Genomic DNA, 27,339 nt, shown 5'->3' on the forward strand with positions numbered 1-27,339 from the left:
CGGATCCTTATTTAAACTTGGAATTTTTTATTTTTTTATTTTAGATACTCCAACCATCAAATTCGTCGACGATAGTGAAGACCAGAAATCGCAAACTTCATAGGCTTAATAGTGCATCTTCGTACATGTACACGTCTTTTTTTCTCTTTCTATATAAAAGCTCACTCTCATACCTTACTTAAAACCCTCGTATAAAATAAATAAATAAATAAAGTAAGCTAGTTCTGACATTTACGTGTTTTTGCTTCATTCACGTGTTATTATTTCAATTATAATATTTTGAATATATAATAAACTTTGACGGATGAATTTTTGGGGGTATGTTTAGATAGGAAAGTTTTTCTCAAAAGAAAAAGAGGAAGGGAATACTAAATTTTAAAAATAAATTAGTGTAATATATTAGAATAATGTTTTGTGTTATTCATTCTTTTAAGAAAATCTCCCTGGCTATTGGTTAGTAGTAGTCTTGCTTCATTGACATTTGAGAATTTTGTCTCTCCTTCAATTCTAGATTGTAGTATGTAGACATGCATTTAACTGACAAAATAGTATAAGGGTAAGAAATTATTTTTAGTTAATGGACAAATATAGAGTTCATTAACTTTTCAAATATATTTTTTTAATCCATAGTAATTATAATGATAATAACATATTAATTTGTAATAATTATGATCATAACATAGCTCGAACCAGAATCATGTACATATTAACTTTATCCTCACTACTAGCCCTTTTTCAAATAATGAAAATAAAGCCAACCAATTATTAAAAAAAATGAAAAATTATTTTATAATTTCATTTTAGTTGTTCTTGAAAAATAATATTAATTTAATTATTTTCATTTGTTTGTTATTATTTTTAAAGTTTAAAATTGATAAACAGCAGTTTTAGAAACTGAAAAACTGAAAAACCCGGGATGGGATTTTGAAACAGGAGAGTGTAGAAAAATGAGGATGATGTTTATAAAGAGGCAAGAGTGTGTTGGTGTTGGTGTTGCATTGTAAATTGTAATGGTAATGGTGTGATTAAGCCATGGACTCAATTGCTTTCTCCTTGATTTTTTTCATTCTTCAAGTCACAATGCTATCCGCCAAGAAGACTTACATAGTACACATGAAACACGGCCACGATGCCTCCGTCTACCCCACGCACCGTGAGTGGTATAATGCAGCACTCGATGCTTCTTCTTCTTCTTCTTCATACGATTCCATGCTATACGCCTACACCGCTGCTTACAACGGCTTCGCTGCCACCCTCGACCCTCAACAAGCCCAGGCGCTGCGAGCCTCCGATTCTGTCTTGGGCGTCTACGAAGACACGCGCTACACGCTCCACACCACTCGCACCCCCCAGTTCCTGGGCCTCCAGGCCCATTCTTCTTTATGGGAAGACCTCCACCAACCCTCGCACGACGTCGTCATTGGCGTCCTCGACACAGGCGTCTGGCCCGAATCTCTCAGCTTCCACGACTCCCAAATGCCTCAAATCCCCACGCGCTGGCGCGGCAACTGTGAATCCGCACCCGACTTCGACCCTTCCCTCTGCAATAACAAACTCATCGCTGCTCGCACCTTCTCCAAGGGCTACCGCATGGCCTCCGCTAATGCTAGAAAACCTAGGGACCTTGCCTCGCCGCGTGACAACGACGGCCACGGCACGCACACTGCATCCACCGCAGCCGGCTCCTCCGTCGCCAACGCCACTCTCCTCGGCTACGCCACTGGCACTGCGCGCGGGATGGCGCCGCACGCGCGTCTCGCTGCCTACAAAGTCTGCTGGACCGACGGCTGTTTCGCCTCCGACATTCTCGCCGGGATGGATCAGGCAATCCAGGACGGCGTCGACGTCCTCTCCCTCTCCCTCGGCGGCTCCTCCTCCGTCCCGTACTACTTCGACACCATCGCCATCGGCGCCTTCGCGGCGGTGGAGAGAGGAATCTTCGTTGCGTGCTCGGCCGGGAATACCGGACCTCGCTCCGGTTCTGTCGCGAATGTCGCTCCGTGGATCATGACCGTCGGCGCCGGAACCCTGGACCGCGATTTTCCGGCGTACGCTACTCTAGGCAACGGGAAACGCTTCGCCGGAGTTTCGCTTTACAGCGGAGAGGGAATGGGAGACGAACCGGTCGGTTTGGTTTATTTCGACGACCGGTCGAACTCGTCGAGCAGCATTTGCATGCCAGGCTCGCTGGACTCCGAGAGCGTGCGCGGGAAGGTGGTGGTGTGCGACCGGGGGCTGAACGCGCGCGTGGAGAAGGGAGCGGTGGTGCGCGATGCCGGAGGCGTCGGGATGATTCTGGCGAACACGGCGGCGAGCGGCGAGGGACTGGTGGCGGACAGTCACGTGGTGGCGGCTGTCGCGGTGGGGGAAAGCGCGGGCGATGAGATCAGACAGTACGCGTCGTTGGATCCTAATCCAACCGCGGTTCTTAGCTTCGCGGGGACCGTGTTGAACGTGAGGCCCTCGCCGGTTGTGGCATCGTTCAGCTCTCGCGGGCCCAATTGCGTGACGGCCCAGATACTAAAACCGGACGTGATTGGGCCTGGAGTGAACATCTTAGCGGGATGGTCCGGAGCGGTTGGCCCATCTGGGTCCCAAGACACACGCAAAACGCGATTCAACATAATGTCTGGTACGTCCATGTCGTGTCCCCACATAAGTGGGTTGGCTGCGCTGTTGAAAGCAGCCCATCCTGATTGGAGTCCAAGTGCGATCAAATCTGCACTCATGACAACGGCCTATACCCATGACAACACCGAGTCTCCACTTCGTGACACAACGGGTGAAGAAGCCTTCTCCACACCGTGGGCCTATGGGGCCGGTCATGTGAACCCTCAAAAGGCCCTCTCTCCTGGGCTTGTTTATGATGCCTCCACCCAGGACTACATTGCGTTTTTGTGCTCCTTGAACTACACCCTTGACCATCTCAGACTCGTTGTCAAGCGTCTTGATGCCAATTGTTCCCTCAAATTTACTGACCCGGGTGACCTCAATTATCCATCTTTCTCCGTTGTTTTCGGAAGCAATAAGGTTGTTCGTTACACGCGCACCTTGACCAACGTGGGGGACCCAGGTTCTGTCTATGACGTGGCTGTGAGCGCGCCCTCCATGGTGGGGATAACGGTGAATCCTAATAGGCTTGCGTTTGGTGAAGTAGGGGAAAGGCAAACGTACACGGTGACGTTCGTGTCCAATAGGAGTCTTAACGATTCCGTTACGTCTGATTTTGGTAGCATCATGTGGAGCAATGAACAGCACCAAGTTAGAAGCCCGGTTGCTTTTACATGGACATATTTTTGATTCAGCTTGTCACTGTACACTCGTATTTAAAGCCCAACAGCATAGGCCTAGTGTTGAAAGCAAACGAGCTGCATTTGCTGTTGTCATCTGCCGAAATTGCAATTGTAATGACTGATTTAGTTGCACCCTAGGCTAGTAGTAAAAGCAAATGCAACATGACACCGTCTTTATCACGTTGCATAAATTGCTTTCAGAACCCACCATCAGACTGTTGTTGAATAATGCATCTACAGGGTGCGTTTCTTGGGATGATGGTTTGGTTTGGTTTGTTTACATGGACAAGTTTTTACTAAAACTGTAATAATGAGAAGCATTTGAAACTTGAAGGAAACGTCTAATGAGTACGTTTAGAGTTTTTCACTGATCCCGGGTTCAGGTGGCGAATTTCACAAATATGGAAACAGATCACGGACAATTATGTGCTTGCTCCTGAGCATCCCATGTGCAATGGATGGATTATTTTTCTCTTCCGGTTTGGTACAGGCGTGCAGTGAAAAAGGAGTGCCATGTTCTACCGCAGTACATACTACACACGGTCATTTCAAAGTTAACACTTCCTCTGAATTTCTAATTACTAGTTATTTCGAAGGGTCTTATTCCAAACGATCTCGGCCATGAATGGCTATGAATCGGTGTACCAAATGAAAAGACATTTCCTGTGTCCTGTGTCCAGTGTCAGTTACGCAGAAAAAGGTAGTTCACAGCGCTCACTTATTTTCCTGCCGTGCCATTTCATTATTTCGTCGATCATCATCTTTCTGGTAGGACCACAGGTTTCGAAACTTGGAGGAAAAAAAATCAATAAGACAAAAAAGAAAACACTTTTTCTTTTCTGTTTTTGGAGATAAAACGCTTTATCCTTATCATGTTGTTTTTAGGAAGCTGACAGGGGTTACAATGTGTAAAAACAACACAATCAAGGTCCTTTGCAATTAACACTTGTGCATTAAAAATATGGAACTAATATTTGATTAAGCAGATCAAAGCATGCATTTGTAATCAATATCCATTTTCTACTATTGCGTCATTCATTACACTTGCAACAACAACAAAAGGATCCAACTTATCTGACCCACAATTACAACCGGAGCTACTACATTTGCTTCAAGTATTCATATAGTGCACAATCTAACTTACAACATTTATAACCCTTTATATTTCCAAAATTTATACTCTAGCTATTTAAAATGCAATTATGATGACAAGAACTTCAGATTTCTTTTTTTGCTTTTCCTTTTGGAAAGAATATACTAGCAACATAAACAACAAGGTCTCCAACATGACTTTGTACAACAGCAACATGAGCTTACCTTTGGACAGCTTGGGCAAGAGCAAGTGCAGGTGCATTTGCAACTGCAGCAAGAGGGGCAAGATGGACAAGTTGGACACCCAAAATTGCAACTACTTGGAAAAGTACAACAATTTCCTAAACCACAGCTTTCTTTACAGCATTGTGATTTGGGGCAAGAGCAACAACAGCGCCACTTGGGTAAGGAGCAATTGATGGATGGAAGACAACTGCAACTGCAACTGCATGGTTTGCAGTCACAACAGCAGCGTGGCAATTTTAGTTGTAAAGATAACCCTTCACAGCAGCAACAGCAGCAGCAGATCCAAGAGAGGTTAAAACAGGGCATGCCACTGCACATAAAAAAGTTACTCATGAATCGTGATAGTTATTAAATAAGGCTTACTATGATAAGAGGTGCTACTTCAATGAATGAAATTTAACCATCTTCTTATCAATCATTGTCTGATGCCAACTCCGGCTTATCTCAGACATACACAAGCCACTGTTAGCTGAATGCACGATTCAGCAACGTTGTTTGATACAGAAAAAAATGACAAGGTAACAAAAATAACAGAATCTTTTAAATTAACCATAGCTCAAAAGTGTTGTTCCTCAAAGCTAAACCAGAGTCTTAACAGGAAGAGTCCCTGTCATTAGTCATTAATTTTGTTTTACAAGTAAATACTCAAATAAAACGGGGCAAGAGTGGACAAGAATTCATTTGGTTGAGACTGGTGCTTAACCTCCTATTTACTATATTTAATCAGAAAAGCAGATAGTTACATGTGTGTGGTATCGTTATTATATTTGAATAAAACATGTTTAATCTATTTGCATTGAAACCAAATTTTTGTAAATATTTTTGGTATAAGCAGTTTAAGTAAGGGGATAAACAAGCGGTACCAGAGCCACTTCCAGAAGCGACATGACCGGCGGTTCTTCTTGGTTCTGCTTGAAAGAGAAGAAGGTATAAGAATCATGTTCTCTTTTAAACACTAACAAATGATGAACGATGAGGACAGTTCTTACGAAGGTAACAGAGGATCCGAGTTTGCCATCACATAATCAGCAATCCTGCAATATTGTTGCATTCAATCAGCAAAGCACATTTGGCTAGCAATAATTCAAACATCCGAAAGAACTTCTCTAGTTTCATAATCTAAATGGCATATACATACTCTTCGCAGCATCTTGAAGCTGGCTGAAGGCCCTCAACAGATTTTAACTCTTCCTGCTAGATGCAAAATTGTCAGTAAATTTGATTTTAACACCAAAAAATGCCAGAAGGAAAGTTCACCAACTTAATCTCAATTGGCAAGTTTGACTGTAGTAGTACCATGCTACTAGTTCTTTAAAACCACATCTAATTACCGAGAGGGAGGGGAACAACTTATTCCACAAAAATGCTTTGTATATGAGTGAAAAACCACTCATTTCATCTCATCCTTCACCATTCATCAATCAGCAAAAGAAACGAAAACAGCACTTTTCACTTCTTAGGCTTACCAGCCACAGTAAATTATGTTAGAAAACCTGGAGAGGCAATGAATTGGTAGAAAGATTGAAAATTTTGTCTGAAAATTAAAAAATAAAAAAAGAGTCACACTCATAGTCATAGATAACCCATCTATATACCCCAAACCCTGACAGAGATCACAACATTAATTACTCTGCTTCATGAAGTGGCGATCACGAAAATGGCATGCCAAATACCAATTAGCATGTTATGGTGACACTCCCTCCATTCTCAAAAACGGAAACTTGAAGTCACAGAAAGGTTAGAATTGAAAAGGAAGGAAAACCCACCTCGAGAAAAGTGATTTCCCTCTCGAGCATGTGAACCCTGGCGGCCTCGCGGCGCTTGCCATACAAATCTGGGTACTCCGGCGGGGACTTGGGGGAGGGCGGAGGGAGGGAAGGGACGGAGGAGGAGCGGAGAGTGGGAGTGGCCATTGAAGAGAGAGAGAAAGTGAAATAGACAGAACAAGAAATGGCAGAAGTAGCAGGCAGTAATAGCAGAGGGAAGGGGGCACAAGTAACAGTAATGGTAAGTGACAAAGAAGAAGCGGCAAATGAGGTTAGGTGTGAATACCATACGAGTGTGGCAGAGGCAGTAAATAGGCCCTCTGACAAGGGATAATTAAGAAATTCAATTTAATTAAAAATGGATGCAAGAACTGAAAAGAGTGATAATGAGGGTAGAAAGAAGGTCATTATTGTGGAGTGGACAGGGCACGAGTGGGAGAAACAGATTAAATAAAACTAAGGGTACAAGAATCTGAAGCTCAAGGTAGTAGTCATTTTTAAAATATTTAAGCTTAGTGAGAGAGGCACATCGCATTGCATGGTGTAAGGGAAATAATAGTAATAGTAATAATGGTAAAGGGTGTTAATTATAAACAGTAAAGACGGCTGAGGAAAAGCCTGCGACTGCGAGTGTCTGTACGAAGCTATTTAGGAAAGTTTGATTGAGATTTGAGGATTTGTTATTAAGACTATGAAATGGGTTTGTTTTAAATTCAAATTTGTTTTGTTTTGTTTAGCTTGTGGTGGGTGGTGGTGCACTGAGTAGTGTTGCAGAAGGCAAGCGAAAAGCACGATGGGAATACCTCAGACCGCACGTGACCGCTGCGTAGGAAAGAGAAATAATCCTTGTGTTTGCTGTTTGGTGTTTGGGCGCCACTCTCTTCACCCACACCATTTTCGTAACTAAGCTAATGCCAACTATCAACTTTCAACTTCAACTCCTCAAATCAAATGCAATGCAACCCTTCTCACTTACTAAATTAATTTACTCTTTCAAATTTTCATTAACTATCACTTTACTATCTAAATTTTAATAAAAATGTCTTCAAAATTATAATTTTTTCACTTATTTTAATACTCTCTTTAATATGGTTTATTTTCTCCTTTCATACTTATATTACAGTGTAGTTTATAATAGTATTTCAAATATATAGAATAAATTATTATAACATTTTGAGGTTAATATAATTAATATTGATTTATATAAGTGTAACCATTTCTGTTTTTTAAGTAAATTATTCAAAATTCAATTCATGATTATAGATATGAAATATATTATGTTAAAAGGAAAAATACTTACTTTATATGTATTCCTAGTTTTCGATCATTTTTTTTATTGTGAATACTTCATATTAACATCATAACTAGAAAAAGACCCATGTGATATTGAGATACAATTTTAAGAATCAAAATAACATCACCATATCATTTCATAAACAAAAATGACATATCATTATAATCATATAAAATAATATTCATTTGAAACTTATATGTAATAGATAAAAGTATTAGTAAATTTTAATTTTTTTTTCTATTAATGATATAATTTTAAAATATGCTTCATTTAATTGATTTTTATTTTGAATTAAATATATTTTTAATTTATGAAATTTTTAATTTTTTTTTAATTCTTAAACAAAATTTTGACAGATTTTAATCTGGAAACCTTTTTTCCATTAATAGGTTAACTACCATGTTATGTGATGATGTAGAAGTTTTGTTAATAATACAATATCAATTAGTCTATAGACAAAACAATCATGTGTAACTTTTTATTGAAAATTGTGTTTTATTCTTTATATTTTTACAAAATTTATTAGTAAACCTTCAATAATTCTTGACATATCTTAGTTTCTCATTTTTTTTTTATAAAATTCATTTTTAGTTCATTAATATTTTTTTTTACCGGTCTCAAGTTTTTATATTATTTTTTTGTCATTGTATCAACTACTCAATTTAGTCTTCTAACAAATATCATTGTTAAAATCTTGTCCGTTCAAGATATTTTGTAACTTTTTAAGATGTTATAAATTTTTTTTAAAGTGTAAAACTGCTAAAAGGGATTTAAATTTTACAGAAAAAAATGTAATTAATCAAATCAATAAAAAGATAAAACATAAGATTAAAAGGGATTAATAATATATATATATATATATATATATATATATATATATATATATATTAAAATCGCACGAGAAAAGTGTATAATAACATTATCAAAAAATAAAATCATGTAATACACGAGATTAATAATTAATATATATAACCATGATTTATAATGCATAAATATATTTAAATTATATTATAAATAAATTTTATAATAATATTAATGTTAAAATTAATATTAATACATATAAATTAATGTTAACATTAAGACATATAAATAATAGATTAACCTATTTTTTATATGATATAATAAAAAATAATATATATATATATATATTATTAATAATATAATTAAACAAATAAAATTATTTACATGAAATCAAAAATTGAAAATAAAAATTCTAGTAATTGCATATCTTTTCCTTTGTCTTTATAATTAATTATTTAAAATATATGAAGTGCAATATAATGAATATTAAAAAAAAATGAATAAAATTATTATTTTTTTCATTATGGCTTGTGTTCAAGTGCATGTTAGTACAAATGAATATATATGAGTTGTCTGTCAATTAGTTTTTTTTTATATTTTAAATTCTAAAATTTAATAATAATAGAGTAAACTATTATTTTTATCATACAAATTAAAAAAAACTCATATGTGTATTTAAAAATATAATTGACTAATTTAAAATTAAATTTATTGACTCATTTAACATTATTAATGTAACATGCATACACTAATAAGATAAGTTAGACTTTTAAAAGAGTCATACCATGTTTATATAATAAAAAAAAATTATAATAGATAATAGGTTAATGTTAGACTTTAATTTTATAGAACAAATTTTACTAATATATTTAAAGTCTAATTTTAATTTTTTAGAATAGACTTAACATGTATATTTAAAAATTAACTTGAGTTATTCCTATCTTCTTCTTATGTAGAATGACACATATGTATTATTATTATAAATAAGAAAAAAGTAAGGATTTAATCAACCGAATTAAAGTTTTAAAAAATAAAAGGGGTAATTAAGTTTTTTATTTAAATTAAAAACTTATATCCAGCTTAACATGTAGGATTTACATACAAGATTTTTAAATTATAAAAGAAAATTAAAATACTTTTAAAAATTAAATATTTAATTAAAATTCAATAAAATTACAAGACTCACTAGTAAGTTTGACTTATACTAAATCCAAAAAATAATAACAAAAATGAATAATAAAACCTAACCTTATGCTGAAAAAGGTGAAAAGTGAATTTAATAAATATTTCAATGATAAAATGAAAATAAAATACACAAAATTAAAAATATGCTGTTAAAATATTATTTTAAATATTATCTTAAGAAAAACTACCAAGTACAAACTACTTTAAAAAAAATGTTTAACAAGATCCAACAATTTTTCGAGCAAATAAAAGAAGTAAAAAAATAAACTAAAAATATTTAATTAGTAAAAATACTTCACAACACTACTTAATACTTATTCAATGAAATTAAGATTAATTTTTTTTACTTTATATAATTTTGACTAAATTATACTTTTGGCTTTTGTCTTTTTTTTTATTGATTTTGATTCTTTATCTATTAAAATGTTCATTTTTGTTATTTATTTTTTTTATTTGAATTAATTTGATCTTTTTAAAACAATAATCATTTTTAATTTTGTAACATAATTTTGATTTAATTTTTAACTTATTCAAGATGTGAAACTTATAATATTAGATTCACCTATATGAAAATTATGAAATATAATTAACATTTTAATCCAAAAGAGATATAACATAGAAAAACAATGTGTGAAAAATATATCTATGAATAATTTAAAAAATAATATAAAATTAAAATTTTTAAAATGTTTTATTTTCATCATATTTATAATACATTTAATTTGAACTTCCCGATACTTTCATTAAAAAAAATTACTATTTAAATTAATAACTTATTAGTAACTCATCACATTTTAAAAAGCAATACATTGCATTCCATAATAAATACAAAATTTAGATACGTTTCATAGTTAAAATATTTTTTAATAATTTTATTTGTTTGAATAACCATTCGCATTTTTGCATAGACTATAATATTCACATAAACTATATATTTCAACTCATTTTCTTAGATGTTTGAAAAATAAGTTCGGAGCACCTGGCGTATATTGCAATTTATAAAAGGCAAAAACATTGTTTTGTTTAAATGGATAATGGACATTTGATTTTTTGATACACAAGTCCAAAAATCTGATTTGGACTGGAGTGATTCAATAATTGATGATTGGGCCATAAAGCTTAAAATCATCAATAGAAAATAACGCCCTCTCTTTCATGTTGTTGTTCTATCTCATCATCACCATAAGTTTGTCTTGGATTATTCAATATTAATTAGGGAACTGCTTTAATATAATCACATTTGAGACATGTCTTAAACCTATTTTGAGCTGTAGATGTTGAACAAAAAGATGTTGTTATTGGAAAATAATGGAACGTAAGTAACTCAATAGATAAAAAAAAGAAGTTATATATAACTCAAGTTCTAGATTTCTAATATTATTTGAGAAATTGAAAACAAACAAATTAATGAATGCATATACTTGTAATCAATCAGTTGTCATCTATGGAAGTTCTCCAAATCATGCCATGTTTTTCCATATGAATCTCAAACAACGTTTTTTTTATGGAAATAAAGAAAAAAAAACATATTATAAAGATTCTAAATCATTTTCTAGAGAAGCTAGAACCCCCACAGGAAGGGATAACTACAATGTTTGCACAGGACTACAGGAGAAGAAGATCTGTCCTGGTTGGCTAAGGTATAGGCCACACAATTTGTTTCATGGAGGATTGCCTAAAGCTCCACGTGTGAGTTCTTACAAAAGAGTTGTTGAACTTTTTTGATAATATCCTGGTGTATGTGAGTAGCACAACCTATCTCTCGCATCTGCTAAATAGCTTACACTGCATCTTATTGACAGTCTGTCTCACAAATATGATGGACCAAAGTTCATGATTCCACCCTATCTGTAACTTTCTCGAATGGCTAGAAGCTCAGTCTGAAGAGCATCACCACTTGGATAATGGTTAGAAAATCCAATCACCCAAGCCCCTTCATAATCACGCACAACCCATGCAATGATTCTTTGTTATCCATTTCTAGCCAAACAACAATAATTATACACTTTCTTTGTCTCACCTTCATCTCAAATCATTTTCTCATGGCTTCAACTCAAACAACATTAAGAATTATGGTATGTTTGTATTTAGATAGACAAGGAAAAGGAAAGAAAGATCAAATGACGTTATTTGATAAAATAGAAAAAAAAAATAATTTTATAGGTTATTTTTTTAAAAAAAATAATGGAAAAAATAATATAAACATCTTTAATAAAAAATAAAGTAAATAAAATTAAGGATAATGTATTTTTCTAATATTAAAGTTACTTGTGAATTTTTCGTCCAATTTGAAAAAGTTGAAAATATGAATGTATCCCACAATTTATTTTCTTTTGTTTTACTTTTTTAAGTTATACGTACACTTATACCATGCTATAAAAAGAATGAAAGTGTGGCTGTTTTTTCTTGCTGTTCCTCATATTCATCTTTCTTTCATGCCTTTTCCAAATGTAATGTTAAGGTAAATTACATTATTTTAAAAAAAATATATATAACGCAATTTCATAGGATATTCGATGTATTTTTTTAACATTTTCCTAACTTCTGCTCACTTCATATAATAACATTAAAAATTAAGGAAAAATTAGAAATATTAGCGTCAGTAAAGAGGTTGAGATACGGTATATATAATCAACTTATAAAAGAAAATAAATAAGAACTGTGTTAAAAAAGAAAAGGCACACCATTGTTAATTTGTTATTGTTGGGTAAACTGAAAATAACTTCTCTATAATTAATTAAAAGGAGAAATACACATGTGTATAATCTATATAACCCTAGTTATATTAAATACTTAGGATTATCGTATAATTTGTCTTAAGAAATATTAGAAACTTTATACAAAGGATTTAGTAAACAATTTCTCAATCTGTTATTATTCAAAAAAATCATAATAATTTTTTTTCCACAAAATGTCATAAATATTTTTTTATTGATAAGTAAACTTTTAATATAATGAATAGAAATGAAGTTAAATATTTAATAATAATTAAAATTATGTTAATGATATTACTCTTATTTTCTTTTGACTTTATCATTCCATTTTTCTCTTAAATTATGTTTTAAAAAAAATAGTATTATAACATGTGTTGCACATACATGTTTAGTATATATGATTAAAATTTATATATATATATATATATATATATATATATATTATGTCTGAATATATAAATTATATTTAAAATTAATATATACAAGTATTTTAGATTTATGATAAATAATTTATTATAATAAAAAAATTATTTTTATTTATTAATAATTTAACATTATAAATTGATTATTGACTTTTTTCGTAATGATTATGTATCTGGTACTTAAGGTGTGTTGTGAGACTCTAAGAATTAAGAAACTATTAAGAATCTAGTTAGTTTTTAAGGTTTCTGGTCAAAGGTCTAGTTGACCATGAGGGAGGAAAGTATATAATATTTCTTTTAAAAATTGAATTCCATAAGTTCATGTTCTTCAAAATCTAGAAAGAGAAACTTCTAGAGAGATAGACTATGATTCCTAAAACATTCTTCTTCTTTTCTTCCTTCTAGGTTTCTCTAGTGTGTGGTGATCATTGATGGGTTGTAGATTCAAAGCTTGAAGCTAAGAATCAAGTTAGTGGTATGGTGCGGAGTTTCCTTGAAGCTTGAAGCTTTCTACTTCCTTTTTCCTTTTTTTTTTTGGATTGATTGTGAGATAAGGGAAAGTATGACAAATTGGTTGGTTAATTTTACGAATTGTTTGTTGTTGTTTTCATCAAATGTGAGCATTTATGTGGTTGAAATCAGATTGAAAGGTGAAGGAAAAAAGTTTTTAATGTTTTGAGCTATGTAAGTGATTTAGGATGATTTCAAATAATTGGGGTTGCATGTTGATATGCAACTTAGAAATGAGTTGTATGAAGTGTCTATACTTGTTTGATGTTGTTGCATGCTTGGTTGCATTGTTTTTCAGGTCTAAGGGACGATTTTCATGATCTATATTGTGCAAATTATAATATCACAAGGACACACCTTCATGGCACTGGGCATGCCTTCAAACAAGGGTCTTTATTTTGCTCACGTTGGGCATATAGTTAATGGCATTGGACATGGGGAGAAAGACTCATCTTAGGTTGAAGTGGCGTCATGCATGAGGTGAAAGAACTACCTCTACCAAAATTGGTGTGGGACACCAAAGGAGTGATGATAGGTGTGGGACACTAAAGGAGTGATGACAGGTGTGGGAAGAGAGAATCATCTCGAGTTGGCATGAGGTGAGGCACGAGATTTTTCCACGCCAAGCATGAGGCCCCAAAGTTCCTCTACCTCAGCCATGTGGGGTGCGAGTTGAGTGATGTTGAGTGTAGGCAAGATAAATCCCCCTGCCTCAATGGTGTCGGGTGTAAGGTAAGTTATGTCGAGCGTGGATTGTATGATGATTTGTATGCTACTTTGTACATGATTTGGTGAACACAAATATAAATATTAAGTCTATTGCATGTTATGTGGTTGATGTAAATGATGTACGATAATAATGAGCATTGGTATGCCATACTTGTACAATTGGATTGGTGATGAACATTGATATAATATGTATGGTTGCTATATTATACTTATATGGTTGAACTATTGATAAACATTGGTATGTTGTACTTGATTGAGATGGTTGAGCATTGGTATGCTATATACAACATTGTGTGATTTGATCTCTATATACATTGACCTAGGGTAATGTATATAGATGATGTATGTTGAGGTGTTGGTATTAAGAATGTTGTAGGCACTAAAGCATTCTGATTGAATATTAGGTTTAGAGAAGGGAGTATTGTTTTGAAAGTTGAAGATCCTATATAGGAAATCTTCTTGTGGTGCTTTGGGGGTCAATTGTTGAAAACCTTCATTGAGTAGGTGTGCAACTCTTGAAGTGAATTTTGTTGAGTGTCCCATGAGTCCTTAGCCAATGTGGAGCAAAGTACAAAGTTGAGGGCTATCACCCTTAACAAATTACTAGAAATGTTGTATGGTTCCTCGATGGTAGTTAATGGGCTAATTTTATAAGTAACTTGGTGATCCATACCAAGGTCATTGTATGCCTATGTTCAGTTATACTAGTTTTGACAGAAGAATTGAACTTTTCTAATATAAATGGCAACACCCAAGAAATTAGAAGTAGGGATTGGTATCCCATTTTAATTGCCTATCCGGTGGGTACATTGGATGTGAAAGTGATTGAATTGATTTAATAGGATAAAACCACTTAAACTACCTAGATGTATTAAGAGATTTATGTAAGTAAATATGTAATGATGCATTAGTTATGGTATTTGCGTAAGATGTGGTGAGTTAATTATATTCATATGCATAACATGAATGCCTTGTTGTATGATATAATTGTGGTGTACCTTGCTTTGGTGTTTCAACTTTCAAGCATGGTGATTGTTGTGGATGTGAATCTTGTAGTGTATTTACTTGATTTACATGATGGTGTTAAGTATAGATGTTTCCTTTTTATACTTGTTTTTCGAAAACGATATATATATATATATATATCATTTCAATAATTAAGATATAAATTACAAATAAATAATAATTTAAATTAAATAGAAAATTTAAGGGAATGATTAAATACTAGAAGAAGAAACAAACACTCAATGTCTATACTGTATTAAAAGAAAAAAATTATGAAAATTTATTTTTGAGTAATTTTAAAATAAAAAAAGTGTGAAATAGTTTCATAATACAAAAAATAATCAAGAGATATTAATGGAAGAAAAAGTAATTTAAAAAAATTAAAAATAATAAGAAAAAGTTAAAATAATGTATATGAAAAAAAGAAGTAAAAATAATTATTAAAACGACACCAGTGTAACTTTTACTAAGTATTACACCGCTAAATAACTTTATATTAAATGTGAATTTTAAAAATCTAATTGTTATATTAAAAGTTCATATCTATTAGATTATATATACAAAATTTTATATTAATCCAAGATAATTTGATACTTCATTCTTATAAAGTAAAATTGACGTAATATATTCATTTCAAAATATACTAAAATATGAACACTTTAATTAATTTCAAGTTGTTCAATTTTAACAAAATTTGATATACACATATAAAATGATATAAACTTTCAATCTAATCATTAAATTTATAAAATTTATATTTAATATAAAATTATTAAGTAATGTAATATTTAATAAAAATTAAACTCGTGGGGTTTGAAACCCTCCTCTTGTATATTAGTATAAATTTGAAATTTGTAAGATGAAGGGGAGAAGCGCGTAGAAGGAGGGCCCACGTTGAAAGAGACATGTCATCCCAGCACTTGCCGCTCTTTCCCAAAGTTGTTACTTATGCGGCAAAAAGTTTAATTCAATCATCACGTCTCTCTCTCTTTTTCCGGCGCATGCTAGAATTCCCCAATCAACTTCAATCTAACGTGAGCCCGATCCTCCAATCAATCATTCTCCGGCTGCGTACAACGCACCACCCTCACACTCGTTGTAATTGTAAACCCTAAACTCACACTTACCCTCATTTTTGTAATTGTGTTATTAACACTAGACTTTGTATATAACTAATCTTTATTATCTAATTTAACTCATTATGTTTAGTAATTATTTATTGAATTTAAGCATTTGTAAGTAAAAAAAATATAGTTGGTATATTTAAAAAATTAACTGAACAATTACAACCGTAAGAGGCATACATGTTATATATATATAGTCTCATTGCATACTTTAAAAGCAAAAAAGAAGGGCATTAAGCGGTTTTTATTTTAATTTTTATTATCAATCAAGATTAAATTAACAGTACTATAGTTTGAAACTATAACTATGTGTATATTATTTTAATTCTTATCACTAGATGCAGTCCTAATAATTTCATAGAAAGCCAAACAGTGGTTTGGACAAAACCATCACAGTAAAAATAAACTAATTTTAAAACACAACCAATAAAGTGCAAAGCAGATATTCTAAACAAATATAAAAAATAAAATGTATAATTTAGCTTTTACTAATATTTTAACACTTGTATAAGATATATTTTTATTCTGTATAACAAAATTTTATAATGAATAAACATATTTTAATATATAAATTATGTTATAATAATAATAATAATAATTTTATCATATAAATTATATTTTAGATTTTTTATAAATATAAATTATTATGAATCAATATCTTTTTTAACTATTGATGATTTTTAAATATTAAAATTTAATTTAGAAATATAAAAAAAAGATAGATTAAAATATATAAAAGTTCCTAAAAGCACTCCATCAAAGAAAAATAGTTAAAAATATTTTCATTGAAGAATGACTATAAAGATATGCAAAAACTATTGTTTGAATCAAATAAACTCGTTATACCATATAAACAATGCAAATATAGAGAAAAAGGAAAGGAGGGAGAGAGCCCAAGAGAGATAAGAAAGGATTAAAAATACTTGAATAGTTCTAATAAAAAATGAAGAAAATAAAATATTAAAACTATCGTGTAAAAGAATAAACTAACCTCACAAAGAAGTGGGAAAAGGGTAAAGTTCGAAATATATTATGCAACATAAATAACAATTTTATAAGGAGTTGAATTTAGCTGTTTATAAAGTTTTGCAACGGAACAAATTAAACTAGGAATAGGGAAGATGGATGGGTGAAACTGTGAAGTCGGAGAAATGGTAAACACTTTGTCCCGGATCCGGATTCTCTGTGTAAGGAACACAGGGCCCATTACACTGATTGAACCTAGCAGCCCAATTGCAGCACACAATATTCCTCCATCACTGATACCCACTGATACCAGCCCTCGTGAGAAGAGTCCCAAGAGAAACCGACAGCAGCCTCACCATTTGAAGGATTACATTGTCACGTGTCCTTCATCACGCAAAAAGGGAAATTCTGTTAGGGGAAAATGATTATTGAATATTCCTTTATTTTACATATGCATTGTACTGCAAGGCAATAGCCATTTGGTGCTTATATAGCACTTTTATATATGAAAAAGGGGACAAGCAATAGAGCATTTACTTTTTCCTCTCTGAAATTCTCTTTCCTTTCTGTTATTCTTTCTTTTCTGTCACTGCAGCACCTTTCACTGGTGCTTTCATTGCTTACTCACCATGTCCGATCCACCTCCCCCTCATGAGGAGCTCTCCAAGCTCAACGTCAAACTTGAGCAGCTCCTTCTTTCCCACGCCAGCTTATATAATACACTCCATGACCTCTCCAACCGCACAACTGCTCTTGAAAACCACCCCCCTCCACCGCCAAACTCCTCTCTCCGCCCCCTCAAATTTGACCTTCCTACCTTCAACGGTTCCGACGCCCTCGGTTGGATCTTTAAGATCAACCAGTTTTTCGAGTTCCACCAGACCCCCCTGATCAACGAATCCAAGCTGCCTCTTTCTATCTGGAAGGGCAAGCACTTGCCTGGTTCCAATGGATGCACAATAACGGCCTCCTCACCTCTTGGGACGCTTTCCTACGTGCTCTTGAGCTTCGCTTCGCTCCATCAAAATTTGATGACCCAATCGCTGCGATCTGCAAGCTGACCCAGACCCAAAGTCTCCATGATTACCTCTCTGATTTCGAGACTCTGGCCAACCGCATCTCCGATTACCCTCAGAGTTTCTATCTGAGTTGTTTTCTTTCCGGCCTTAAACCACACCTTCGTCGGGAGGTGACCGCCTTACAACCACCGGATCTTTCCCACGCAATCGCACTTGCCAAGCTTCATGATGATAAGTTCCGATCATCACCCTTCCCACCTTCCCGTTTCGGTAACCCCGTCCGATCTACACCACCGCCCACACACACACCCATTTCCTCTCCTGTTCCTCTCAAAACCCTCCCTCCTCTACTTCCAACCCCACACACTAAACTACCCATTAAGAAACTCACTGAAGCTGAGATGCAAGCACGTAGGGACAAGAACCTCTGTTTCAACTGTGATGAGAAGTACACTAGAGGTCACCGCTGCAAACCTCAGTTCTTACTCCTCACCACGTTCGATTCCGACGACGCCGGTGACACCGCTGCAACTGAGGAATTGCAGTTTTCCGACGAGGACCCTCAAGAGGCTGGGTTGATCAGTTTACACGCCTTTTTGGGTCAATGGACTCCCCAAACCTTTCGGGTCACTGGGTCGATCCGTGGGTACGCGGTCCAGATCCTTGTGGACAGTGGGGCAACCCACAATTTCATTCAGAGTCGGGTTGCACAATTTCTTCATCTTCCTTCCAGGCCCACACCAAGCCCACTTCGAGTCATGGTTGGTAATGGTGAATACCTTCCCTGTTCTTCTTTCTGTCCACAGGTCTCACTCTCTTTGGGCCAACAAGCTTTTTCGGTGGACCTCTATCCCTTGGAGCTTTCAGGTACTGACATAGTGCTGGGTGTCCACTGGTTGTCCATGATCAGCCCATTTGTAATGGACTACCATGGCCCATTTATGCGTTTCATGTGGGAGGACAAGCTGATTGAATTAAGGGGCAATTCAGAGTCAAATCCTTCTCCTATTTCTGCAAACCAGCTTCGCCGATTGCATAACACTAATCGTGTTGAAGCTCTTTTCCAATTAACCTTGGAGCTCCCTTCACCATCCATAACACCCTCTTCCATGGTCACTCACAATCCTTCTCCAACTCCCTCTTCCCAACACCAACCCTTACAATCCCTCATTCAACAATATTCTACCCTCTTTTCCACCCCCACAGACCTTCCCCCACCTCGCACCATTAACCACTCAATCACCCTTGCCCCTAACACTCCTCCGATATCGGTTCGACCTTACCGATATCCCCATTTCCAAAAGCAGGAAATCGAGTCTCAAGTCCAAAAGATGCTTGATATGGGGTTCATCAAGCCCAGCACCAGTCCTTTTTCATCACCCGTTTTACTCGTCAAAAAGAAGGACGGTACATGGCGGTTCTGTATCGATTATCGGGCCCTGAATGCCGCCACGGTCAAGGACAAATTCCCAATCCCAACAGTTGATGAGTTACTCGACGAATTGGGAAATGCTGCTTGGTTTTCCAAGCTGGACCTCTTTTCAGGATTTCATCAAATCCTCATGACTCCTACTGATGCTGAGAAGACTGCATTTAGAACACATAATGGCCATTTTGAATTTAGGGTGATGCCATTCGGTCTCTGCAACGCTCCCTCCACCTTCCAGGCGACTATGAATGACTTATTTCGCCCTCACCTTCGGCGTTTTATTATCGTCTTCTTTGACGACATTTTGGTGTACAACCCCACCTTGCAAGAACATGTCATTCATCTGGAAACCACTTTTCGATTGCTGCTTGCCAATCGTTTTCACCTTAAAGGGAGTAAGTGCTTTATTGGAGTCCAAACTATACAATATCTGGGACATGTGGTCTCTGATAGCGGCGTCGAACCGGATCCGGAGAAGCTTGATTCTGTAAAAAACTGGCCTGTGCCTGTCTCCCTAAAGTCACTTCGTGGCTTCCTTGGCCTTACTGGTTTTTATAGACGCTTCGTTGCTCGGTATGCTTCCATAGCACACCCTCTCACTGATCTCCTTAAGAAGGACAACTTTCATTGGACTGAACAGGCGCAACAGGCTTTTGATAAGCTCAAACACTCTCTTATTACTGCTCCTGTTTTAGCCATTCCTAAGTTTGATTTATTATTTATTGTTCAGACTGACGCTTCTGGAACAGGTATGGGTGCGGTTTTGTCTCAACTGGGGCATCCAGTTGCTTATTTCAGCAAGCAATTCTGCCCTAAGATGCGGAACGCCTCAACTTACATTCGTGAGCTATGTGCTATCACTTCCGCTGTGCAGAAATGGCGTCAATATCTCCTGGGTCGCCACTTTATTATTCAAACAGACCAGCGTGCGATCAAGGAGCTCCTCATTCAAACGGTCCTCACACCTGACCAACAAAAGTACTTATTCAAACTTTTGGGGTTTGATTTCGAAATTCAATTCAAACCAGGAAAAACTAACAACGCTGCTGATGCCCTTTCGCGTCTGGATGGCTCCCCGGACTCAGTTCAGCCTTCTCTGTTGGTTTTATCCATCTCCCACTCACATTTTTCTGAGGATCTTAAGTGTTCGTTGGCCGCCAACTCCGATTTCATCACACTCCGTGATAACATCTCTGCACAACCGGATGAGTTTCCTCACTTCTCCATTCGGGATGGCCTCATTTTATTCAAGGGGAAGATTTGGCTACCTTCTTCCTGTTCCTTAATTCCTCTCATTTTGCAGGAATTCCATTCCACTCCCATTGCAGGACATACGGGTGTCTCTCGCACTTTAAGCAAGTTATCTGCCAATTTCCATTGGGACAGCATTCGCAAAGATGTTCAGGACTTTGTTGCCAAATGTGTCATCTGTCAACAAACAAAAATCCCAACACAGAGACCTCAAGGGCTGCTACAACCTATTCCTCCACCTTCTCGTTGTTGGGAGGATTTGTCCATTGATTTCATTGTAGGCCTGCCACCTTACAAGGGCTTCACAACGATTATGGTGGTGGTTGACAGATATTCGAAGGGTGCTCATTTTGGTATGCTGCCAAAATCATTCACAGCAGTATCCGTGGCCCAGCTATTTGTTGACACAATTTGCAAGCTCCACGGTTTACCACACAGCATCATATCCGATCGCGACCCTATCTTTCTCAGTCATTTTTGGCAGGAGTTGTTTCGTTTGAGCGGTACTAAGCTACGCATGTCAACTGCGTACCACCCTCAAACCGATGGTCAAACGGAGGTTGTCAACAAAGTTTTACAGCAGTACCTACGCTGCTTTGTCCACCACAAACCTACACTTTGGGGGAAATTTCTCTCTTGGGCTGAGTGGAGTTTTAATACATCCGTCAATTCCTCCACGGGGTTCTCTCCTTTCGAGGTTGCTTACGGTTACAAACCCCCTCTCTTGCCACCTCTTATTCCGGGAGACACTCCTAATGCTGCTGTTCAATCAGAGCTTATTTCGCGCATTGACATTCTTCGCAAGCTTGAGTCTAATCTCAAAAGAGCTCAGGATTCCATGAAGAAATGGGCTGACCAATCTCGCAAGGATGTGCATTTTGAGGTCGGTGATTGGGTGTATGTGCGTTTACGGCCCCGTCGCCAATCCTCCGTCTCTGGCACACATTCCATTAAATTGATGAAGAGGTTTTTCGGGCCATTCAAGATTCTGCAGCGAATTGGTGAGGTAGCATATGAGGTGGAGCTTCCTCCTACTGCACGAATACACAATGTGTTCCACGTCAGTCTCCTACGCCCTCATAAGGGTCCCCTTCCAACCTCTCCTCTGTCTCTGCCACACACAATCGAGGAAAATCAACCAGTTTTGGAGCCAGCTGTGTTACTAGATTGGAAGTGGGATAATTCTTCTACTCCCCCTCAGATTCTGGTTCTGGTCCATTGGCTTGGCATGCCCCTTGAAGATGCAACTTGGGAAATTTGGAGCATTCTGCAGCAACAATTTCACCTTGAGGACAAGGTGCTCTTTGAACCCGGGGGAGATGTAAGGAACACAGGGCCCATTACACTGATTGAACCTAGCAGCCCAATTGCAGCACACAATATTCCTCCATCACTGATACCCACTGATACCAGCCCTCGTGAGAAGAGTCCCAAGAGAAACCGACAGCAGCCTCACCATTTGAAGGATTACATTGTCACGTGTCCTTCATCACGCAAAAAGGGAAATTCTGTTAGGGGAAAATGATTATTGAATATTCCTTTATTTTACATATGCATTGTACTGCAAGGCAATAGCCATTTGGTGCTTATATAGCACTTTTATATATGAAAAAGGGGACAAGCAATAGAGCATTTACTTTTTCCTCTCTGAAATTCTCTTTCCTTTCTGTTATTCTTTCTTTTCTGTCACTGCAGCACCTTTCACTCTGACTTTGGGAAAAGAAAGTTATGGTAACTTAATACATCTCAACCGTTAAATGTATAAAAATAAATTAGATTGTGACACGTGTACAACATATATTTTAACTTAAATGTACACATGTCACAATCTGATCATTTATTACAAATCTAACGGTTGAAATGTATTAAGTTACCCTAACTTTCCCTCCACAAAGTCAGGGGATCCATTTCCCTTTGTCCCCGCTGTGTTTGTGCGCAAATAAGTGTGTTCGGGAAATTCATACAGTTAAGGGTCTCAAAAAACCAACCAACTACTCAAAACATAAGCAAATTGTACAAAATATATTATGATATCAAAAGATAGAAGAATAAGATAAGACAAAAGGCACATACACAACGAAATTACTGAAATATGGAAATAAGCTGAGATATGTGAGCTTTATACCTAACAAAACATAAAATCTCTACTTTTTGCTTCTTAAATATTTATTTTAACTAGATAAATAAACTTATTTTCAAAATTTATAAAAAATTTAAAATTATTACATGAAGGGATCACCTTACGTTACAATGGGACCAAAAATAATGATAAGCTTAAAAATAAGGAATATTCATATATAATGGTTACAAACATAATTAAACTTAATTTCTTTTATATTACAACATTTTATTTTTGTTTTTAGTTGTTGATAAGAAAAAATAACTTCGAACTTTGGTTAATCCAAATTAATTTGGGATACTTAATTAAGTAAAAGCAAAAAAGAAAAACCTAATACTTATTCATTTTTCCATTTACAAAATTTTAGTTCGTTTATTTTATGTTATTTTTCCTTTTTCGAAATCAAACCTTAGCTCCGAATCTCACTCAAACTAATAGGCGTTGGTTGGCACCACTTTTTAATTGCTTATTATTTTAATTTCTGAAATATTTATACTTTGTTAGTTTAATTCTTTGAGCAATCAAATTCTAAACACTTCAATTATTTCAACAATTATTCTTGTCGATATAATTATTAGAATGTAAAGCTAATTAAAATATTGTCGCCAAACAAAGAAGAAAGGATAAAATACTTATACCAACTCTTTAGAGTTGATTTAGCCTCCTTAGAATAAATCTTGTCTAAATTGTGAATCTATATTCTAAATCTTGTCTAAATTGTGAATCTATGCCAATAATAATATGATATAACTATTTGTCAAAAAATAATATGATCTAACTAATAATATGATATAACTATTTAGATCTCTCAAAAAAGTTATTTCATATTAATATTTATATAATTTTTTAAGGTTCTATAATTTAAAAAATCACTTTAAAATATCTATTTATAAAAAAAATATAAAATATAATTATTTTTTCAAGGTCCATCTCTAAAATATTTGTATCTTTTATTAAATAATATTATTATTAATTTAAAAAAAATCTCACTTCAAAAATTTATTTTAAGCTTAATAGTATGTTACAGCGATTGAGTTATAAGTAACTCAAAATTCTAATGAGATTTAAAAATTCAATTTACTAAACTTTTATGTAAAAAAAAAAAAAAAAAAAAGTTGAATAGACTCAACATGAAAGTGGCCCTTACAAGAAGCAATCTGAAAAGATATTGCGCTAGAATGAGCACACCTCACGTACGTACTTTCTGATTTCATGTTAGAGTTTTCAGTTTTCCAATCAAAAGTATATATTAACCCAAACAGTGCAGATGGTAAAAAGAATGTAAATACTCTTTAAACAGAAAACTTGGTCATTGGCTATTATTTGTCTGGTATATATTACACAGTATATAGTATTTGACAATTAATAATGATGACATAACTAGCTAGAACGATAAATATTTAATGACACAAAGCAATGTCTTGTCGTGTTTTAGGATCACCTAATAATGAATGTTATGATTAAGACACATGATGCTATCTTATCCAATAAAAAATGAAGTTATAGTCGTTTTAATTATATGGTCCAAGATTAGATTTATATATATAACTGAAGCAGAGCCACACACAGAGGATTCCGCTGTCACCCCAATGCATGGCTCAACATTATTCAGAATATTATTACAAACACTCTCATTTAATACTTGTTATTTAATTATTCTTTATCATGTTATATTTATCTATCACTGCTCACTGTTCTCTGTCATGGCATTTGATATCTACCAATGAAAGAATATTGGAAGAAATAAAGAGACACATGACGTGCTCAACAAGTTCTCGTATCAAAACTCAAAAGCACATCAATTATCCCTCTTTGCAGCATGGCACACAGCCATTTTCTAGAACACTGGAAACACTTTTTTGAAAACCACTTGTCATCTCCCCCGTCTGTACTGTGCATGCCATTGCCACCAATGAAAAGCTACACACATTTCCATTCACCTGGGACTGCCCTTACTACGCATTAAAAAACTCATGTTAAATAGTAATTACTTTTTCTTTTTTAATTATTTTTTAATTTTGAAAAAATTCTTAAATACCATTTTGCGAAATAGTTTTAAGAGAAAATGACCAAAATACAATCAGTCCGTGTTTACGTTTCTCTAATTACATTTTTGTATGGATCTTTAGTATCGAAATTTATTTATTCCCTTCTTTATCTTCTTTGTTGGTTACATTTGTTAATTAAATAATAGGAAAATTATTCTTTTTACTCGTATTTATTAATCGCAAATTATAATGAAGTCATGAAGACAATTTAAAACTTACTATATTAAACCCTTAATGTGTATACATGTTAATCTAATGTATTTTCTTATATATATATGTATATATAAATTGAGTTGTAAAATATTTTATTAAAATTTCATATTTATTGTATAGTCAGTATTTGATAATTTCTTAAAGCATTCGTAATCATCACGTATTCACGTACCATATCAACCCGTGTGTGAGAGAGACACGTGAAGCAATTATGATAACTATGCATAAATATAATCTTGCATACTCTGTTTTTATATCATTTTGTCTAATAATTAATTAATTATCTTCATAGTATAATTAAAAAAATTTTAAAAATATTGAATGATATTAATATTATAAATATATTTTTACTTTAATTTGTCATTAATTTTTTATTATTTCTTATTATGTAATCATTATTAAGTTCTAGGAATTCAACAAAATTGTTTTCATATTGGCGAGGAACGTGGTTAAAAATGGGGTATCTTTTTGGCATAAACAAAGCCAAGCTTTCCATATCCTCCACAAGCTATCTCAATCCATGGCTGTAGAGATTCTTCCACCTCCTTATTCCTTCCTCAAAACTTGCCAAACCCTTCAACAAAGACAAAGAAGGAAGAAAACTTGATCGTTTTTGTTTTCTCGAAAGAACTTGGAATAACTAATAATAATATTCGAGGAAGAGAGAGCAAAGAAAAAGTTTGTAATTCATAATTAAGTACAAATAGAGATAAAGAGAAAGATCACATGATTGCAAAAACAAACATGAAGCCTATCATTGGCAAGTTGTACTGTTCATCGTCTCATACGGTGCTTGTGGTGAGGAAGAGGCCACACGTGGTGAATGGTGGGGGGTTTGTAGTCATGGATTGTAGTGCTCAGAGGGTTGTGTTCAAGGTCGATGGTTGTGGTGTTCGTGGCAAAAAGGGTGAGTTGATTCTAAGAGAAGGAGATGGAGACACTTTGCTCCTCATGCGTCGAAAGGTGTATTTTTTTTTTTTTTTTGATGATAATCGAAAGGTGTATTTATTTACTTCATTTTGTGCATGTGAAAACTTTGTACATAATGTATACTCAGATGTCATATATACTCATATTAACATAGACAAACGTTGCAATTTGAGTAAGAAAATAATTTACATACTATACCATACAAGTTATTGATATTTTTTTTTATTAGAATTGAAGCTTCACTTTTGTATTATGTGTAACAAAAGATTTTGTTAAATATCAACTCATAAAATTCCAATTCTGATTAGAAAATAGTAGTACTTACTTATAGTATTGTATCTAAAATTTGTCTTTTGATTAATAGAATGTTTTGAAATGTGTAGGGAGGCATGGTTGAGGCCCTGAGCATTTACAAGAAGTGGAAAGGTTACAGTGTAGACTATGAAGGATCACGGAAGCTGATTTTCAGCTTGAAAGAACCCAATTCTTGTTTGGTGAATAACAATGCAATCAGAATCTCCACTAGGAACCGAGAAAGGGACTTTAAGATCAGTGGCTATTTCCCGGATAAGTGTTGTAGCATTGTTGACTCTAAAGGCAACGAGGTAGCTCAGGTAAGTTTACAAATTCGTTTGAGTTGAGAGTTACATACAGCAATAGGACATTATGAAAGTAACATTAAGTTGTTACTTAAAAGTGTTGATTGGTGATCAATTTATTAGGTGGGAGTGATGAAGGAAGTGGAGGAATTGATGGAAAGCAAGGATTTGTACCATGTGGTGGTGAAACCTGGGATGGATCAAGCTTTTGTTTTTGGAATCATCGCTATCCTTGATTACATTTATGGCGAATCCACCCACTGCTAAACCTATAACTCATCAGAGCATGCTCTGAGTTTTGTGATTAATTTTTTTATATGTAGGATTACTCTTTCTCCCATCACAGAGGTGTATGTGAATCTTGTTGCCAAATGGAGATTTGTCTTGTTTAATAATGATGAATATAATGTGATCTATTACCTATAAATTCATTCAAGTACTTTATCTCAACTATATAGTCCTTTAAGATAGTTACATTATGACATAAGAGTTTCCACGACTATACGATTTAGAATTGAATACTGGTGTTGTTAACTTTTACTACTATTTATTCTCATAGACTGATATCAAATCTTTGTGAGATT

The 27,339-nt window shown here is 34.6% G+C and overlaps 3 protein-coding genes across 5 annotated transcripts; 2 read left to right on the forward strand and 1 right to left on the reverse strand.

The window, feature by feature from the left end:
* Positions 1-938: 938 nt before the first annotated feature.
* Positions 939-7,216, reverse strand: LOC109808034 (uncharacterized). Of its 3 annotated transcripts, none has more exons than XM_020370839.3 (6): positions 6,398-6,529; positions 5,963-6,165; positions 5,770-5,822; positions 5,621-5,665; positions 5,495-5,539; positions 939-4,941 (listed from the first exon to the last, which is right to left on the reverse strand). In XM_020370839.3, the coding sequence occupies exons 2-6, from the start codon at positions 6,023-6,025 to the stop codon at positions 4,551-4,553; spliced, it is 597 nt and encodes a 198-aa protein (XP_020226428.1). In that variant the 5' UTR covers positions 6,026-6,165; positions 6,398-6,529; the 3' UTR covers positions 939-4,550. The 3 variants fall into 3 exon arrangements, with proteins under 3 accessions (XP_020226428.1, XP_082931913.1, XP_020226426.1); XM_083075787.1 differs by having other exon boundaries at positions 5,963-6,124; positions 6,398-6,518; XM_020370837.3 differs by lacking the exon at positions 5,963-6,165 and having other exon boundaries at positions 6,398-7,216.
* On the forward strand, positions 1,033-3,664 carry LOC109808032 (subtilisin-like protease SBT1.8). The gene has a single exon (XM_020370836.3). It carries the CDS (start codon positions 1,033-1,035, stop codon positions 3,298-3,300), a length of 2,268 nt encoding a protein of 755 aa, XP_020226425.1. The 3' UTR covers positions 3,301-3,664.
* Positions 7,217-25,726: 18,510 nt separating the features above from the next.
* LOC109809726 (protein LURP-one-related 6) lies at positions 25,727-27,205 on the forward strand. Its single transcript, XM_020373112.3, has 3 exons — positions 25,727-26,189; positions 26,540-26,770; positions 26,879-27,205. Exons 1-3 carry the CDS (start codon positions 25,953-25,955, stop codon positions 27,020-27,022), a joined length of 612 nt encoding a protein of 203 aa, XP_020228701.1. The 5' UTR covers positions 25,727-25,952; the 3' UTR covers positions 27,023-27,205.
* Positions 27,206-27,339: the final 134 nt, after the last annotated feature.

This window comes from Cajanus cajan, chromosome 5 (genome assembly GCF_000230855.2).
Source record: "Cajanus cajan strain Asha chromosome 5, NIPB_CcT2T_4, whole genome shotgun sequence".
NCBI classification, from domain to species: domain Eukaryota; kingdom Viridiplantae; phylum Streptophyta; class Magnoliopsida; order Fabales; family Fabaceae; genus Cajanus; species Cajanus cajan.

Excerpts from the sequence above, each read along its gene's own strand:
- LOC109808034 (XM_020370837.3), bottom strand. The coding sequence starts at position 6,544 with ATGGCCACTCCCACTCTCCGCTCCTCCTCCGTCCCTTCCCTCCCTCCG. Across the intron at positions 5,540-5,620 it reads TCGGATCCTCTGTTACCTTC|AACCAAGAAGAACCGCCGGT; the intron begins GTAAGAACTGTC and ends TCTTTCAAGCAG. Across the intron at positions 4,942-5,494 it reads CGCTTCTGGAAGTGGCTCTG|TGGCATGCCCTGTTTTAACC; the intron begins GTACCGCTTGTT and ends TTTTATGTGCAG.
- LOC109808032 (XM_020370836.3), top strand. The coding sequence starts at position 1,033 with ATGGACTCAATTGCTTTCTCCTTGATTTTTTTCATTCTTCAAGTCACA.
- LOC109809726 (XM_020373112.3), top strand. The coding sequence starts at position 25,953 with ATGATTGCAAAAACAAACATGAAGCCTATCATTGGCAAGTTGTACTGT. Across the intron at positions 26,190-26,539 it reads TGCTCCTCATGCGTCGAAAG|GGAGGCATGGTTGAGGCCCT; the intron begins GTGTATTTTTTT and ends TGAAATGTGTAG. Across the intron at positions 26,771-26,878 it reads AAGGCAACGAGGTAGCTCAG|GTGGGAGTGATGAAGGAAGT; the intron begins GTAAGTTTACAA and ends TCAATTTATTAG.